This window comes from Scyliorhinus canicula, chromosome 26 (assembly GCF_902713615.1).
Source record: "Scyliorhinus canicula chromosome 26, sScyCan1.1, whole genome shotgun sequence".
In the NCBI taxonomy this organism is placed as follows: Eukaryota; Metazoa; Chordata; class Chondrichthyes; order Carcharhiniformes; family Scyliorhinidae; genus Scyliorhinus; species Scyliorhinus canicula.
In genome coordinates, this window is record NC_052171.1 from 7,413,025 (window position 1) to 7,426,212 (window position 13,188).

Sequence of the window (13,188 nt, forward strand, 5' to 3'; positions counted from 1 at the left end):
ACCAATCGGAACAACAACTGTTAGACCTCCAACATTTGTTAGGACATCGGACAAGAACCCCAAAATATATCTTTTTTTAATTTGTAAAATGTGAGGAGAGGGGACTTTACCCCACGAATTACGACTCTAACCAATCGGTATCTTTTATGTTAAAAAAACTTCAATTTAAACACAGAATTAACCGCATTAACACCAAAGAAATAGTGTCACAATTATCCGTTACAAGTTCTTAAATACGAGGAAAGCAAACTTGGTAACTGACCATCCACATCTGCCACGACTTCCAGCGAAGCAACCCAATACAGTTCAAATGCCACTTATAAATAAAGTCAGCACAACAGGTTCCTCGTTTAGTTGTGCACAAACCTTTGGGGAGAGTTCCTTTCAAGTACACTTCTGTCGTGTCCAACTCAAATCCTGTGTTGAACTGCTGTTCAACTTAAAATCTTATATCAGACTGCAAAACTACACAGACCTTGCTAAGCTCCATGACCTGTTTAGCTCGGACTAAATACAACCCCTCATTAATTATCTACTCTGCAGGGAATCTCCAGAAATCACAGCAACATCCCATTAGCCCTTTATCTATAACCAAGTAAATGGTTAGAAACAATAATTCACTCTTTTGTCACGGACGCCTGATCAGCCCTCAGCACAGGCTAAGAGACTGAACCAGATGTGTAACTTTTTAAAGTTTTAAGACGATGAAGAAAGATTAATTTGTTCCAGGAGTAATAATGTAACAAATAGGCCTTGGATATTTTATAAACAAACATTATTCAAAATAAAAGAAAACAATTTAAACTTTTCAACTTAAAACTAACACTAACAGATTACATGCAATTTCTTAACCCTAACACTAGTTCCCGTCAAACAGCAGCTTTCATGAAAATACAGCTCTCGTTCCACTTACACATAGAGGCAAAAGCAACCCTTGCATTTAGGAAGCAATCTTTCTTCTGTTGTGACATTCATTCAGAACCCTTTTCCTCAGCCTTCTCTGTGCACGAGATTTCATGACCTGTCTCATGGCTGTCTCTTCTTTGCCTGTTCCAAATTAATTCCCTCTCTCGCTCTCTAAACTCCACCCAATCCTTTAGCCCTCCTCTGGAATGTCCAAACTGGAACTTATCAATTGTATGTGAGCTCCTCCCGTTTATCAGAACTATGCCATTCATATGCAGCTACATTCCATTGACGGACAAATGGGCCATCAGGCTCTGTAATAGGATAATGGCTGTCAAACAAGGTTGTCCCGAATGACAATGGATCTTGGGAGAATCACCTCATGCATTCCCTAATTAGTTTAAGTCTGAATGGGACTAGGGGACATAGCCTGACAATAAGGGGAAGTAGATTTAGGACTGAGTTTAGGAGGAACTGCTTCACCCAAAGGGTTGTGAATCTATGGAATTCCTTGCCCAGCGAAGCAGTTGAGTTAAATGTTTTTAAGGTAAAGATAGATAGTTTTTTGAAGAATAAAGGTTATGGTGTTCGGGCCGGAAAGTGGAGCTGAGTCCACAAAAGATCAGCCATGATCTCATTGAATGGCGGAGCAGGCTCGAGGGGCCAGATGTCCTACTCCTGCTCCTAGTTCTTATGTGACTCGGGCAGGTGTGGGCGTATGTCTTTGAATCCGGGCTAACAATATTTTCCTTCTGTCTGTTAAACCCCTAAATTGCCTTCAACACCTTGTTCCCCCCCCCCCCCCAATTTCTGGACCAAAGTTCCTTATATCTCCCACATCGTGATACTTTTACAACACCTTAATTACAGATTTAGTCGGCACGTTGTATGTGTGTATTTCAAACCATGGTTTTTCATCACATTACTGCCACAAATATGAAAATATAACAACTTCTACATTCAGCACAGAGCACCCAGGACAGAAAGCAGACAGAGTGATAATAATCCACTTTCTGATTGCTCCTAGACTTGATGCATGGCGTGAAAGTGACCATGGATATGCAGACCCTCATCGGGAAAGAGAAGCCAGCCAAGGTGCTCCTGAAGCGGGAGAGTATGTCTCGGCAGAAAGAAGAGACTGAAGCATTGATCCAAGCCTGTAGTTTTCTCCTGATCCCAACCTCGGAGGAGTTCCTGGGAGGCTGGCTCTTCATCAACTGCATGCCGAGGTCACTCCCCGACAACCCCCGGAAGGATTTAGCCTTTGGAGCTTTGAGCACTTGCACTTTCTGAAATGTAGAGGGAGATGTTTGAGTTCTGGGCAATGAAATGAAAATGGCTTATTGTCACGAGTAGGCTTCGATGAAGCTACTGTGAAAAGCCCCTAGTCGCCACATCCCGGCGCCTGTTCCGGGGAGGCTGGTACGGGAATCGAACCGCTGCTGCTGGCCTGCCTTGGTGTGCTTTCAAAGCCAGCGATTTAGCCCAGTGTGCTAAACCAGCCCCAAGGATGGAACACAGAGCGAACGGCATCGCTTTTACGCCGAGGGTTGAGTGTTCAGATTCGGTTCCCTCGGGGTGGCGCAGTGGTTAGCACCGCTGCCTCACGGCGCCAGGGACCCGGGTTCGATTCCGGCCTGTGTGGAGTTGCCCCTCGGTGAGAGAAAATGTTTGACAGAGGACCATTCCGAGTGAGGTCGGGAGTTGGGCGTGTAAGGGCGGAGTCTAACTAGAACTAGGCACGGTGGCACAGTGCTTAGCACTGTTGCTTCACAGCGTCAGGGACCCAGGTTACGATTCCCGACTTGGGTGACCGGCTGTGCGGAGTCTGCACACTCTCCACCGTGTCTGCGTGGGTTTCCTCCGGGTGCTCCGGTTTCCTCCCATAGTCCAAAGACGTGCAGGTTAGGTGGATTGGCCGCGCTAAATTGCCCATTCGTGTCCAATGTTTAGGTGGGGTTGCTGGGTTACAGGGACAGGGTGTCGGCTTAGGTAGGATGCTCTTTCAGTGGCCGGTGCAGACTCGATGGGCCGAATGGCCTCCTTCTGCACTGTAAATTCTATGATTCTAGAAGCAATGACGTGGGGCGACGGTGCGAGCTGTTGAGTGTCGGTGGGGAAACTGACCCTTGTCCTGAGGCTAGGTTTTATGAGGGCTTGACCAACAGGGTGGGTAAGAGCATACACAAACCAGGGGTCAACAAGTGCCCTTGTGCACCTCACCAAACCCCACCTCAAAGGGAGTTAGGACTGTCCAGAGCCGGTTTTATTCACGTTACCGTCTCAGTCGGGAAAGAATTTGAAAAGTATTATTGGTGACGGAGCTCGTAATGTCTGTCTTCTCCCTCTTTGTACGTGAGGTGCTAGTCTCGAGGTTTTGGAATAATGGACTGGGAAATGTCGGGGGGCGATCTTGCAGATTACAAATTCTCAGGTCGCATCGTGTCAGAAGGTGTTTTGTGTCTGAACCCTGTCAACCACAACAAACTCTTAACTATTCTGTTGTTCCTTCCTTTGCTACAGCTCAGGAGATGCGTCAGCTCAGGACTTAGATGTCACATTCCTGCTCTCCAATCACGCGTGCTATTTTGCTTAGTAAGTAGTCCCAGGTGTGAAGGCGAGAACCGGGATGTGGGCCCCCCCCCCCCCCCCCCCCCCCGCCCCCATGGCCTGCCTTTCGTCTCTGCTCACTCATTGTCGGATGCTCAATGTGGTCCGAGGTTTGCTCGGGTTGCGCCTGAACTAATGTGTCTCCCTTGCAGCATTGACAAGGAATCGGAGATCACGCACCACAGTCGGATCGGCCTGGAGGATATCGACAAGATCGAGATTGGTAAAAATGTTGCCTTTGACCCTGTCAGGCTGTCGCTGTTAGAACCGAAAATTCGGGTGTTCGTCCAGCACGGGAGCAAAAAAAAAACGAGGCTGAGATATTTCAGCCAGAGGTGCTGAGTGGATGATCCATCTCGGTCTCCTCTGGAGGTCCCCAGTATCCCAGATGTCAGTCTTCAGCCAATACGATTCGCCCCACGTGTTATCAAGAGACGGCTGAAGGCGCTGGATACTGCTATGGCTCTGGGCCCTGACAAAATCCCGGCAATCGTACTGAAGACTTGTGCTCCAGAACTTGCCGCGTCCCTCGGCAAACTGGTCCAGTACAGATACGACACCGGCACCTACCCGGAAATGTGGAAAATTGCCCAGGTGTGTTTTATCCAGAAGAAATCTATACTGGTCAATTATTGCCCCATCAGTCTCCTCTCAATCGTTATTTTTAAAATTAATTTCCGGGATGTGGGCGACACTGGTTTGACCAACACTTATTGACCATCCTTAGTTGCCCTTGTGGTGGTGAGCTGCCTTCTTGAACCATGGCTGTCCCTGAGGTGTAGATACTCCCACAGTGCTGTTAGGGAGGGAGTTCCTGGACTTCCTTTCGTCGTTTTTCCAAAATCCTTTGGAATCTGGAATGGTTCCTGCAGATTGGAGGGTAGCGAATGTAATCCCGCTGTTCAAAAAGGGAGGGAGAGAGGGAACTATCGACCAGTGAGCCTAACGTCGGTTGTAGGGAAGTCGCTGGAGTCCATTAGCAAGGATTTCACAGCAGAACATTTGGAAAGCAGTGGTGTACTCAGACAAAGTCGGCATGGATTTACGAAAGGGTAATCATGCTCGACTAAATCTACTGTAATTCTTGGAAGATGTAACTAGTGGAGTTGACCAGGGAGAACCAGTGGATGCGGTTTATTTAGACTTTCAGAAGGCTTTTGACAATGTTGCACATAGCGGCTTAATAGGTAAAGTTAAAGTGAACGGGATTGTGGGTAGTGTCTCAAGATAGAGAGAAAACTGGTTAGCAGACGGGAAGTAAAAGTTTGGAATGAATGTTGAATGTTTTTTTTTCTAATTGGGAGTCAGTGACTAGTGGGCTACCGCAGGGAATCTGTGCTGGGACCCCATTATATATATCAATGATAGGAACGTGCATCAGTTGCTGAAAGAAAACGCACAGGTACAGTATGGTGCAGGGTGCAGGGTGGGGGTATACCCGCCCTCTGTGTGGGGAGAGGGGGCAGCACGGTAGCATTGTGGATAGCACAATCGCATCACAGCTCCAGGGTCCCAGGTTCGATTCCCGGCTTGGGTCACTGTCTGTGCGGAGTCTGCACGTTCTCCCCGTGTCGGCGTGGGTTTCCTCCGGGTGCTCCGGTTTCCTCCCACAGTCCAAAGATGTGCAGGTTAGGTGGATTGGCCATGATAAATTGCCCTTAGTGTTGGGTGGGGTTACTGGGTTATGGGGATAGGGTGGAGGTGTTGACCTTGGGTAGGGTGCTCTTTCCAAGAGCCGGTGCAGACTCGATGGGCTGAATGGCCTCCTTCTGCACTGTAAATTCCATGTAATTCTATGTGGCTGCGACGTGTCTGCCTCCTGATTGTCGATTGCGAAACTGGCGAATCCGGCACCGTTTCTCACTGGAATCGATTGGGTTCCACGTGGCCCCGGTGTTAGCCTCTTAACGGTAGCAGAATCGGACCAGGTGTGGCGCCAGCTTGGCTGTCCACGTGAAACGCCACGAATTCTGCCCCGGCGCCAACACCTTATCTCAGACGTGGAGACTCCCACCCATTATCTTCAAATTTGCAGTCAGTACAAAGCTGGGTGGGAGGGTGAGCTGTGAGGAGGATGCAGAGATGCTTCAGCGGGATTTGGACAGGTTGGATAAGTGGGTACATGCGGGGTAGATGCTGCATAATGTGGATAAATGTGAGGTTATCCACCAAGGTTGGAAAAACAGGAAGGCAGATTATTTGAATGGGTGTAAATTGAGTAAGGCGGATACTCAGCGAGACCTTGGTGTCCTCGTGCGTCAGTCGCTGAAAGTGAGCGCGCAGCTACAGCAGGCTGTAAAGAAGGCAAATGGTATATAGACCTTCAAAGCGAGAGGATTTGAGTACAGCAACAGGGACATTTTACTGCAATTGTGTCAGGCATTGGTGAGGCCACACCTGGAGTATTGTGAGCAGTTTTGGGGTCCTTATCTGAGGAAGTATGTTCTTGCGATGGAGGGAGGGCAGCGAAGGTTTACCAGGCTGATTCCTGAGATGGCGGGACTGTCATCTGAGGAGAGACTAAGTCAGTTAGGATTATATTCATTGGAGTTTAGAAGAGTGAGAGAGGATCTCGTAGAAACTTATACAATTCTGACAGGATTGGACAGGGTAGATTCAGACAGCGCCGGCCCTAGGGTTGCTGGCGCCCCGGGCAAGCTGAACTTCAGCACCCTTCGGGGGGGGGCGGGGCCGAGGTGGGGGGGCGGGGCTGAGGCGGGGGGGGGCCGAGGCGGGGGGGGGCGGGGCCGAGGCAGGTGGGTGGCCGAGGCGGGGGGGCGGGGCCGAGGCGGGGGGGGCCGAGGCGGGGGGCGGGGCCGAGGCGGGGGGGGGCTGAGGCGGGGGGGGGCTGAGGCGGGGGGGGGGCGAGGCGGGGGGGGCCGAGGCGGGGGGGGGCCGAGGCGGGGGGGGGGGGCCGAGGCGGGGGGGGGGGCCGAGGCGGGGGGGGGGTGCCGAGGCGGGGGGGGCCGAGGCGGGGGGGGGCCCGAGGCGGGAGGGGGCCGGGGGGCCGAGGCGGGGGGGCGGACGGAGGGGCGGCCGGAGGGGGGGGCAAGGCGGGGGGGGGGCCGGGGGGCCGAGGCGTGGGGGGCAAGGCGGGGGGGGGGGTGAACGGAGGGGCGGCCGGAGGGGGGGGGCGGAGGGGGGGGGGCGGAGGGGGAGGGGGCGGCTGGAGGAGGGGGCGGAAGTGGGGGGGGGGGGCGGAGGGGGGGCGGACGGAGGGGCGACCGGAGGGGGGGGGCCGGAGGGGGGGGCGGAGGGGGGGCGGACGGAGGGGCGGACGGAGGGGTGACCGGAGGGGGGGGTGGGGAGGGGGGGGCGGAGGGGGCCGCCCTGGGGAGGGCGCCCACTGCGCATGCGCTGGTTGGTCCTAGGCCCAACCCTCTTCAGCTGCTTCATCAATGGCCTCCCTTCCATCATAAGGTCAGAAGTGGGGATGTTCGCTGATGACTGCACAATGTTCAGCAACATTCACAACGCCTCAGATAATGAAGCAGGCCATGTCCAAATGCAGCAAGACCTGGACAATATCCAGGCTTGGGGCTGACAAGTGGCAAGTTACATTTGCACCACCAGGAAGTGCCAGAAATTAACCATCTCAAGTAAGAGAGGATCTAACCATCGCCCCTTGACATTCATAAGAACATAAGAACTAGGAGCAGGAGTAGGCCATCTGGCCCCTCGAGCCTGCTCCGCCATTCAATTAGATCATGGCTGATCTTTTGTGGACTCAGCTCCACTTTCCAGCCCGAACACCATAACCCTTAATCCCTTTATTCTTCAAAAAACTATCTATCTTTACCTTAAAAACATGTAATGAAGGAGCCTCAACTGCTTCACTGGGCAAGGAATTCCATAGATTCACAACCCTTTGGGTGAAGAAGTTCCTCCTAAACTCAGTCCTAAATCTACTTCCCCTTATTTTGAGGCTATGCCCCCTAGTTCTGCTGTCACCCGCCAGTGAAACAACCTGCCCGCATCTATCCTATCTATTCCCTTCATAATTTTAAATGTTTCTATAAGATCCCCCCTCATCCTTCTAAATTCCAACGAGTACAGTCCCAGTCTACTCAACCTCTCCTCATAATCCAACCCCTTCAGCTCTGGGATTAACCTAGTGAATCTCCTCTGCACACCCTCCAGCGCCAGTACGTCCTTTCTCAAGTAAGGAGACCAAAACTGAACACAATACTCCAGGTGTGGCCGCACTAACACCTTATACAATTGCAACATAACCTCCCTAGTCTTAAACTCCATCCCTCTAGCAATGAAGGACAAAATTCCATTTGCCTTCTTAATCACCTGTTGCACTTGTAAACCAACCTTCTGTGACTCATGCACTAGCACACCCAAGTCTCTCTGAACAGCGGCATGCTTTAATATTTTATCGTTTAAATAATAATCCCGTTTGCTGTTATTCCTACCAAAATGGATAACCTCACATTTGTCAACATTGTATTCCATCTGCCAGACCCGAGCCCATTCACTTAACCTATCCAAATCCCTCTGCAGACTTCCAGTATCCTCTGCACTTTCCGCTTTACCACTCATCTTAGTGTCATCTACAAACTTGGACACATTGCCCTTGGTCCCCAACTCCAAATCATCAATGTAAATTGTGAACAATTGTGGGCCCAACACGGATCCCTGAGGGACACCACTAGCTACTGATTGCCAACCAGAGAAACACCCATTTATCCCAACTCTTTGCTTTCTATTAATTAACCAATCCTCTATCCATGCTACTACTTTACCCTTAATGCCATGCATCTTTATCTTATGCAGCAACCTTTTGTGTGGCACCTTGTCAAAGGCTTTCTGGAAATCCAGATATACCACATCCATCGGCTCCCCGTTATCTACTGCACTGGTAATGTCCTCAAAAAATTCCACTAAATTAGTTAGGCATGACCTGCCTTTTACGAACCCATGCTGCGTCTGCCCAATGGGACAATTTCTATCCAGATGCCTCGCAATTTCTTCCTTGATGATAGATTCCAGCATCTTCCCTATTACCGAAGTTAAACTCACTGGCCTATAATTTCCTGCTTTCTGCCTACCTCCTTTTTTAAACAGTGGCGTCACGTTTGCTAATTTCCAATCCACCGGGACCACCCCAGAGTCTAGTGAATTTCGGTAAATTATCACTAGTGCATCTGCAATTTCCCTAGCCATCTCTTTAGCACTCTGGGATGCATTCCATCAGGGCCAGGAGACTTGTCTACCTTTAGCCCCATTAGCTTGCCCATCACTCCCTCCTTAGTGATAACAATCCTCTCAAGGTCCTCACCTGTCATAGCCTCATTTCTATCAGTCGCTGGCATGTTATTTGTGTCTTCCACTGTGAAGACCGACCCAAAAAACCTGTTCAGTTCCTCAGCCATTTCCTCATTTCCCATTATTAAAACTCCCTTCTCATCCTCTAAAGGACCAATATTTACCTTAGCCACTCTTTTTTGTCTTATATATTTGTAAAAACTTTTACTGTCTGTTTTTAATATTCTGAGCAAGTTTACTCTCATACTCTATCTTACTCTTCTTTATAGCTTTTTTAGTAGCTTTCTGTTGCCCCCGAAAGATTTCCCAGTCCTCTAATCTCCCAGCAATCTTTGCCACTTTATATGCTTTTTCCTTCAATTTGATACTCTCCCTTATTTCCTTAGATATCCACGGTCGATTTTCCCTCTTTCTTCCGTCCTTCCTTTTTGTTGGTATAAACCTTTGCTGAGCACTGTGAAAAATCGCTTGGAAGGTTCTCCACTGTTCCTCAACTGTTCCACCATAAAGTCTTAGCTCCCAGTCTACCTTAGCTAGTTCTTCTCGCCATCTTCAATGGCGTTACCATCACTGAATCCCCCACTATCAATATCCTGGGGGTTACCATTGATCAGAAGCTGAACTGGACCCAGCCATATAAATACTGTGGCTACCAGAGCAGGTCAGAGGCTGGGAATCCTGCGGAGAGTAACTCTCCTTCTGACTCCCCCCAAAGCCTGTCCACCATCTACAAGGCACAAGTCAGGAGTGTGAGGGAATACTCTCCACTTGCCTGGGTGAGTACAGCTCCCAACAACACTCAAGAAGCTCAACACCATCCAGGACAAAGCAGCCCCGCTTGATCGGCACCCCATCCACAAACATTCACTCCCTCCCCCACCGACGCACAGTGGCAGCCGTGTGTACCATCTACAAGATGCACTGCAACAACTCACCAAGGCTCCTTAGGCAGCACCTTCCAAACCCACGGCCTCTACCATCTAGAAGGACAAGGGCAGCAGGTACCTGGGAACCCCACCACCTGGAGGTTCCCCTCCAAGTCACTCACCGCCCCGACTTGGAAATATATCGGCCGTTCCTTCACTGTCGCTGGGTCAAAATCCTGGAACTCCCTCCCTAACAGCACTGTGGGTGTACCTACACCACACGGACTGCAGCGGCTCAAGATGGCGGCTCACCCACGACATCCAGAAACCATGCCCTTTGCCATGTTGATGAACTATTGAATGTAAATGGGGTAGCGACAGTATTAACTATTGAACGTACACACAATGACACGATTCCTCCAAAGAGCGGTTATTTGTTGTCAATCGGACCCACAGTAGATCTTTGTAGTCTGTGGCCCACTTGGCGTTTCAGCCTGACGATGAATTCTTTTACAAGGCCAGCAACCCATCGCCATGGCAAACGCCGAGACCTTTCAGATGAGATTGCATTACAGGAGTGCGGGGAAAAGGGATTGCCTGTTTACATTGCAAACCACCCTGCAATGCCAACAAGACAGCAGTAGAGGTAATTGACTTTCAATTCTGTTCAACACTCTGATTGGAAGGCCTCTCCAAGCCAATCGCGACTGTTGCCCGGGTGACCCAGACAACCTTTGGGGCACAGTTAATGTGGCCTGTAACTGCGCGTTTCTGCTTGTAATAACTCTCCGTGTCACTCCGAAACTCTTCGCCGTTGCACTCTCTTTCTCTGTACAATGAGTCACTTTGGCCAGGGATTAGCTGCTAATGTTGCATCTCTTTCAGGGACCCTGCGGTCAATAGCGAAGGCTGTCCAGAAGGCTAAGAGAGATACCACGGGTCTTGATCTCCCAGTCGTGGTTGACAATCCGCATCGGTGAGTTCCTGGGCCCGGGGTAGCGGAGGGGAGTCCGGGGGGGGGGGCATGAGGGGGGAGGGAGAGGAGAGGAGGGGAGTGGCTCTGCAGAGTAGGCATGGGGTGTCAAGATATCCTCCGTGTGGTTCTGGAGAGCGGCTTTGGGTGGCACGATGTCTCTGAGCCTATCTCGCCCACTGCAGATCGGCCAATGGGGTTGCCCCCGGCGCTGGGTAGACGAGCAGAGAATAGTCTCTCCAACAGCCGGGGCTTGCAGTCAGTCGCAGGGGAGCCCTGCGTTGATGCCGTGAAAGTCCTGACGTTGGCCGCGTTTGGTTCATGTCTTCCCGGGCGGCACGGCGACACCTTGGTTAGCCCTGCTGCCTCACGGCGCCGAGGTCCTGGATTCAATCCCGGCCCCGGGTCACTGTCCGTGTGGAGTTTGCACATTCTCCCCGTGCCTGTATGGGCCTCACCCCCACAACCCAAAGATGTGCAGGGTAGGTGGATTGGCCACGCTAAATTGCCCCTTAATTGGAAAACAAATTAATTGGGTACCTTAAATTGAAAGAAAGTCTTCTCTCTCTGCAGGTCACACATTTCAGAGAGGTTGTGGGGCCTGCTGGTGTCCTGGGTTGAGTCCCTCGTGGCCATGGTTAAATCCATCATCAAAGCATGTCAACAGGTTCTCCAGAAGAACAGGTATCGTTCCCCCTCAGAGTTTGTGACCACCTCGCACCTTCCAACCGTGTCTCAATTAGAGGCTCCTCTGCGAGTGACACGCACAGAGGTTTAGGGAGCCGGCATTATCTGGACACGCTGTCCGGCGCGTGTTAATCCCGAGCGGAAGCATCAAGGCCTTGCAGCCTTCCTGAAACGATGGACACCAGGAAAGTTCAAACTTCCATAACCTACCCCTCCCCGGTTCGTTTGTGGGGAGTGAGATTGCGTCTGTCAGAGCAAGACCTCGGGGACAAGGGTTGGCCTCAGTGCCTCTGAGAGAGAACCTACCAAGTCAAACCATGACCTTCTACTGCCCGGCTGCATCCACGGATCCAGTTCCCACCCCCGCCCGCCCAGCCTTAGCCACGTGGCTGAGATGCAGGGTGGGCAGTGAGGAGGGAGGGGGGGGGGAATGCGGGTGGGGGTTCACGGCGCCCCCCCCCTCCCCCCCAACCCTCCCCAGACCCGTTTTTGAACGACCACAAGCGACCCTTAAGCCTGTCTTCACACAGAATTTCTCATGTCTTGCAGGGGCCTGACAGAGGCGTCGCCAGATGTTCCGGAATTGCCCGCGAGGTTTACGCCCACCATCAACGTCAACGCTGGTCTGGCCGAGTGCCGCGAAGGAGAGGTTCTCTATCAGATTGACCAGCAGAGTGCCAAGGACCCAATGTTGTCCATCTACCTGCCCGCAGAAGGAAAGCGGGCCTTACCGCATCCTGTCGTGCTGTTAGAGAAGGAGGACGACTCCAGTGACTTCTGGCCCGACGTCTCGTCCAGCAGCTCCATTTGTAGCACCTGCCTGAATTCCGACCAGGAAGATCATTTCCTTTCGTCCAACAGCTCCTCCTCCTCCTCCTCGTTCCTGTCCGAAATGGACCCGACCACCATGGAGCGCTTCATGCTGGCCCACGTGGGCCCCAACGCCGGGAGACTGAAGGCGGACGAGAGGAGCCAGGCCCAGTGCCCGCCCCTCGCCGCCCGGTTCCCCGGCCAAGACGAGCTGCCACCCATCCGAGGCCTGGGCATAAACACCGCCAGCAGATACAGCCGCAACCTGCAGGCCCAAGGCCTGCCCTCTCGGCTGAAGCTGCCCGCCCGCCAGTCCGGCCCGTGCTACCACAGGGCGGGCCAGCCTGGGAGGCCTGCACCCCCCAAACGCCCCTCCGCTCAGCTGTCCCCGGAGCAGGAATACAGCCCCTCCAAAGGCCAATCCCGGAGCAGCAGACGGGCGCGGCACACCTCCGTGAGGCTACCCAGTAGACACAGCGCCCAGGTTGAAGAGGCCAAGTTAGCGTCCTGGAACAAGCAGATGAACGAGATTCTCCCTCCAGATTAGGGCGGCCTACAACTCACTGGGAGAGGGGGGGGGGGGGGGGGGGGACCACAATATTAGGGTACCCTCAACCCCAGTGAGATTGAAAACAATCCTGCCTTTAATGGAGCGATCGCTTGGTCACCTCCAAACCTGATTGGGGTACATGTACAAAATTACTGTCGAGCGTAACACTGACATTGAGAGTGCCTGTGTTTACGGACATCGCTTAACAGACCTTTCCAATAACGGAATTAATTTGATCCTCAGATCGTGGCCATTTGAGTTGCTGATCAGTCTGCCAAGGTCTACACACACACACACACATACACATACCCATCTCGCATCCCTGCCTGCGTAGCTTCCTGTTCCAACCTAAGATACGATCAGCCGGCTGACTGCGTCGAGGTACGAGCGTGTTTCAAATGTTCTATTTTTCACGAACCGTGTATTATAGTTAAAGCTGGTGAAACCTTTGTCGGTCTAGCCTCTTCGCCAAAGAATCAATCCTTCCTCCTGTAATATTTCTTCTTTTTTTT

The 13,188-nt window shown here is 51.9% G+C and overlaps 1 protein-coding gene across 2 annotated transcripts in view; it reads left to right on the top strand.

The window, feature by feature from the left end:
• LOC119957496 (phosphatidylinositide phosphatase SAC2-like) overlaps positions 1 to 12,700 on the top strand; it is a 31,456-nt gene extending 18,756 nt beyond the window's left edge. For both annotated transcript variants that reach the window (XM_038785599.1, XM_038785600.1), the window contains 7 exons: positions 1,934 to 2,135; positions 3,430 to 3,501; positions 3,669 to 3,739; positions 10,174 to 10,302; positions 10,542 to 10,632; positions 11,203 to 11,313; positions 11,866 to 12,700. In XM_038785599.1, coding sequence (XP_038641527.1) covers positions 1,934 to 2,135; positions 3,430 to 3,501; positions 3,669 to 3,739; positions 10,174 to 10,302; positions 10,542 to 10,632; positions 11,203 to 11,313; positions 11,866 to 12,673 — 1,484 coding nt within the window. In that variant the 3' untranslated portion in view covers positions 12,674 to 12,700. The remainder of the gene's footprint in view (positions 1 to 1,933; positions 2,136 to 3,429; positions 3,502 to 3,668; positions 3,740 to 10,173; positions 10,303 to 10,541; positions 10,633 to 11,202; positions 11,314 to 11,865) is intronic.
• Positions 12,701 to 13,188: the final 488 nt, after the last annotated feature.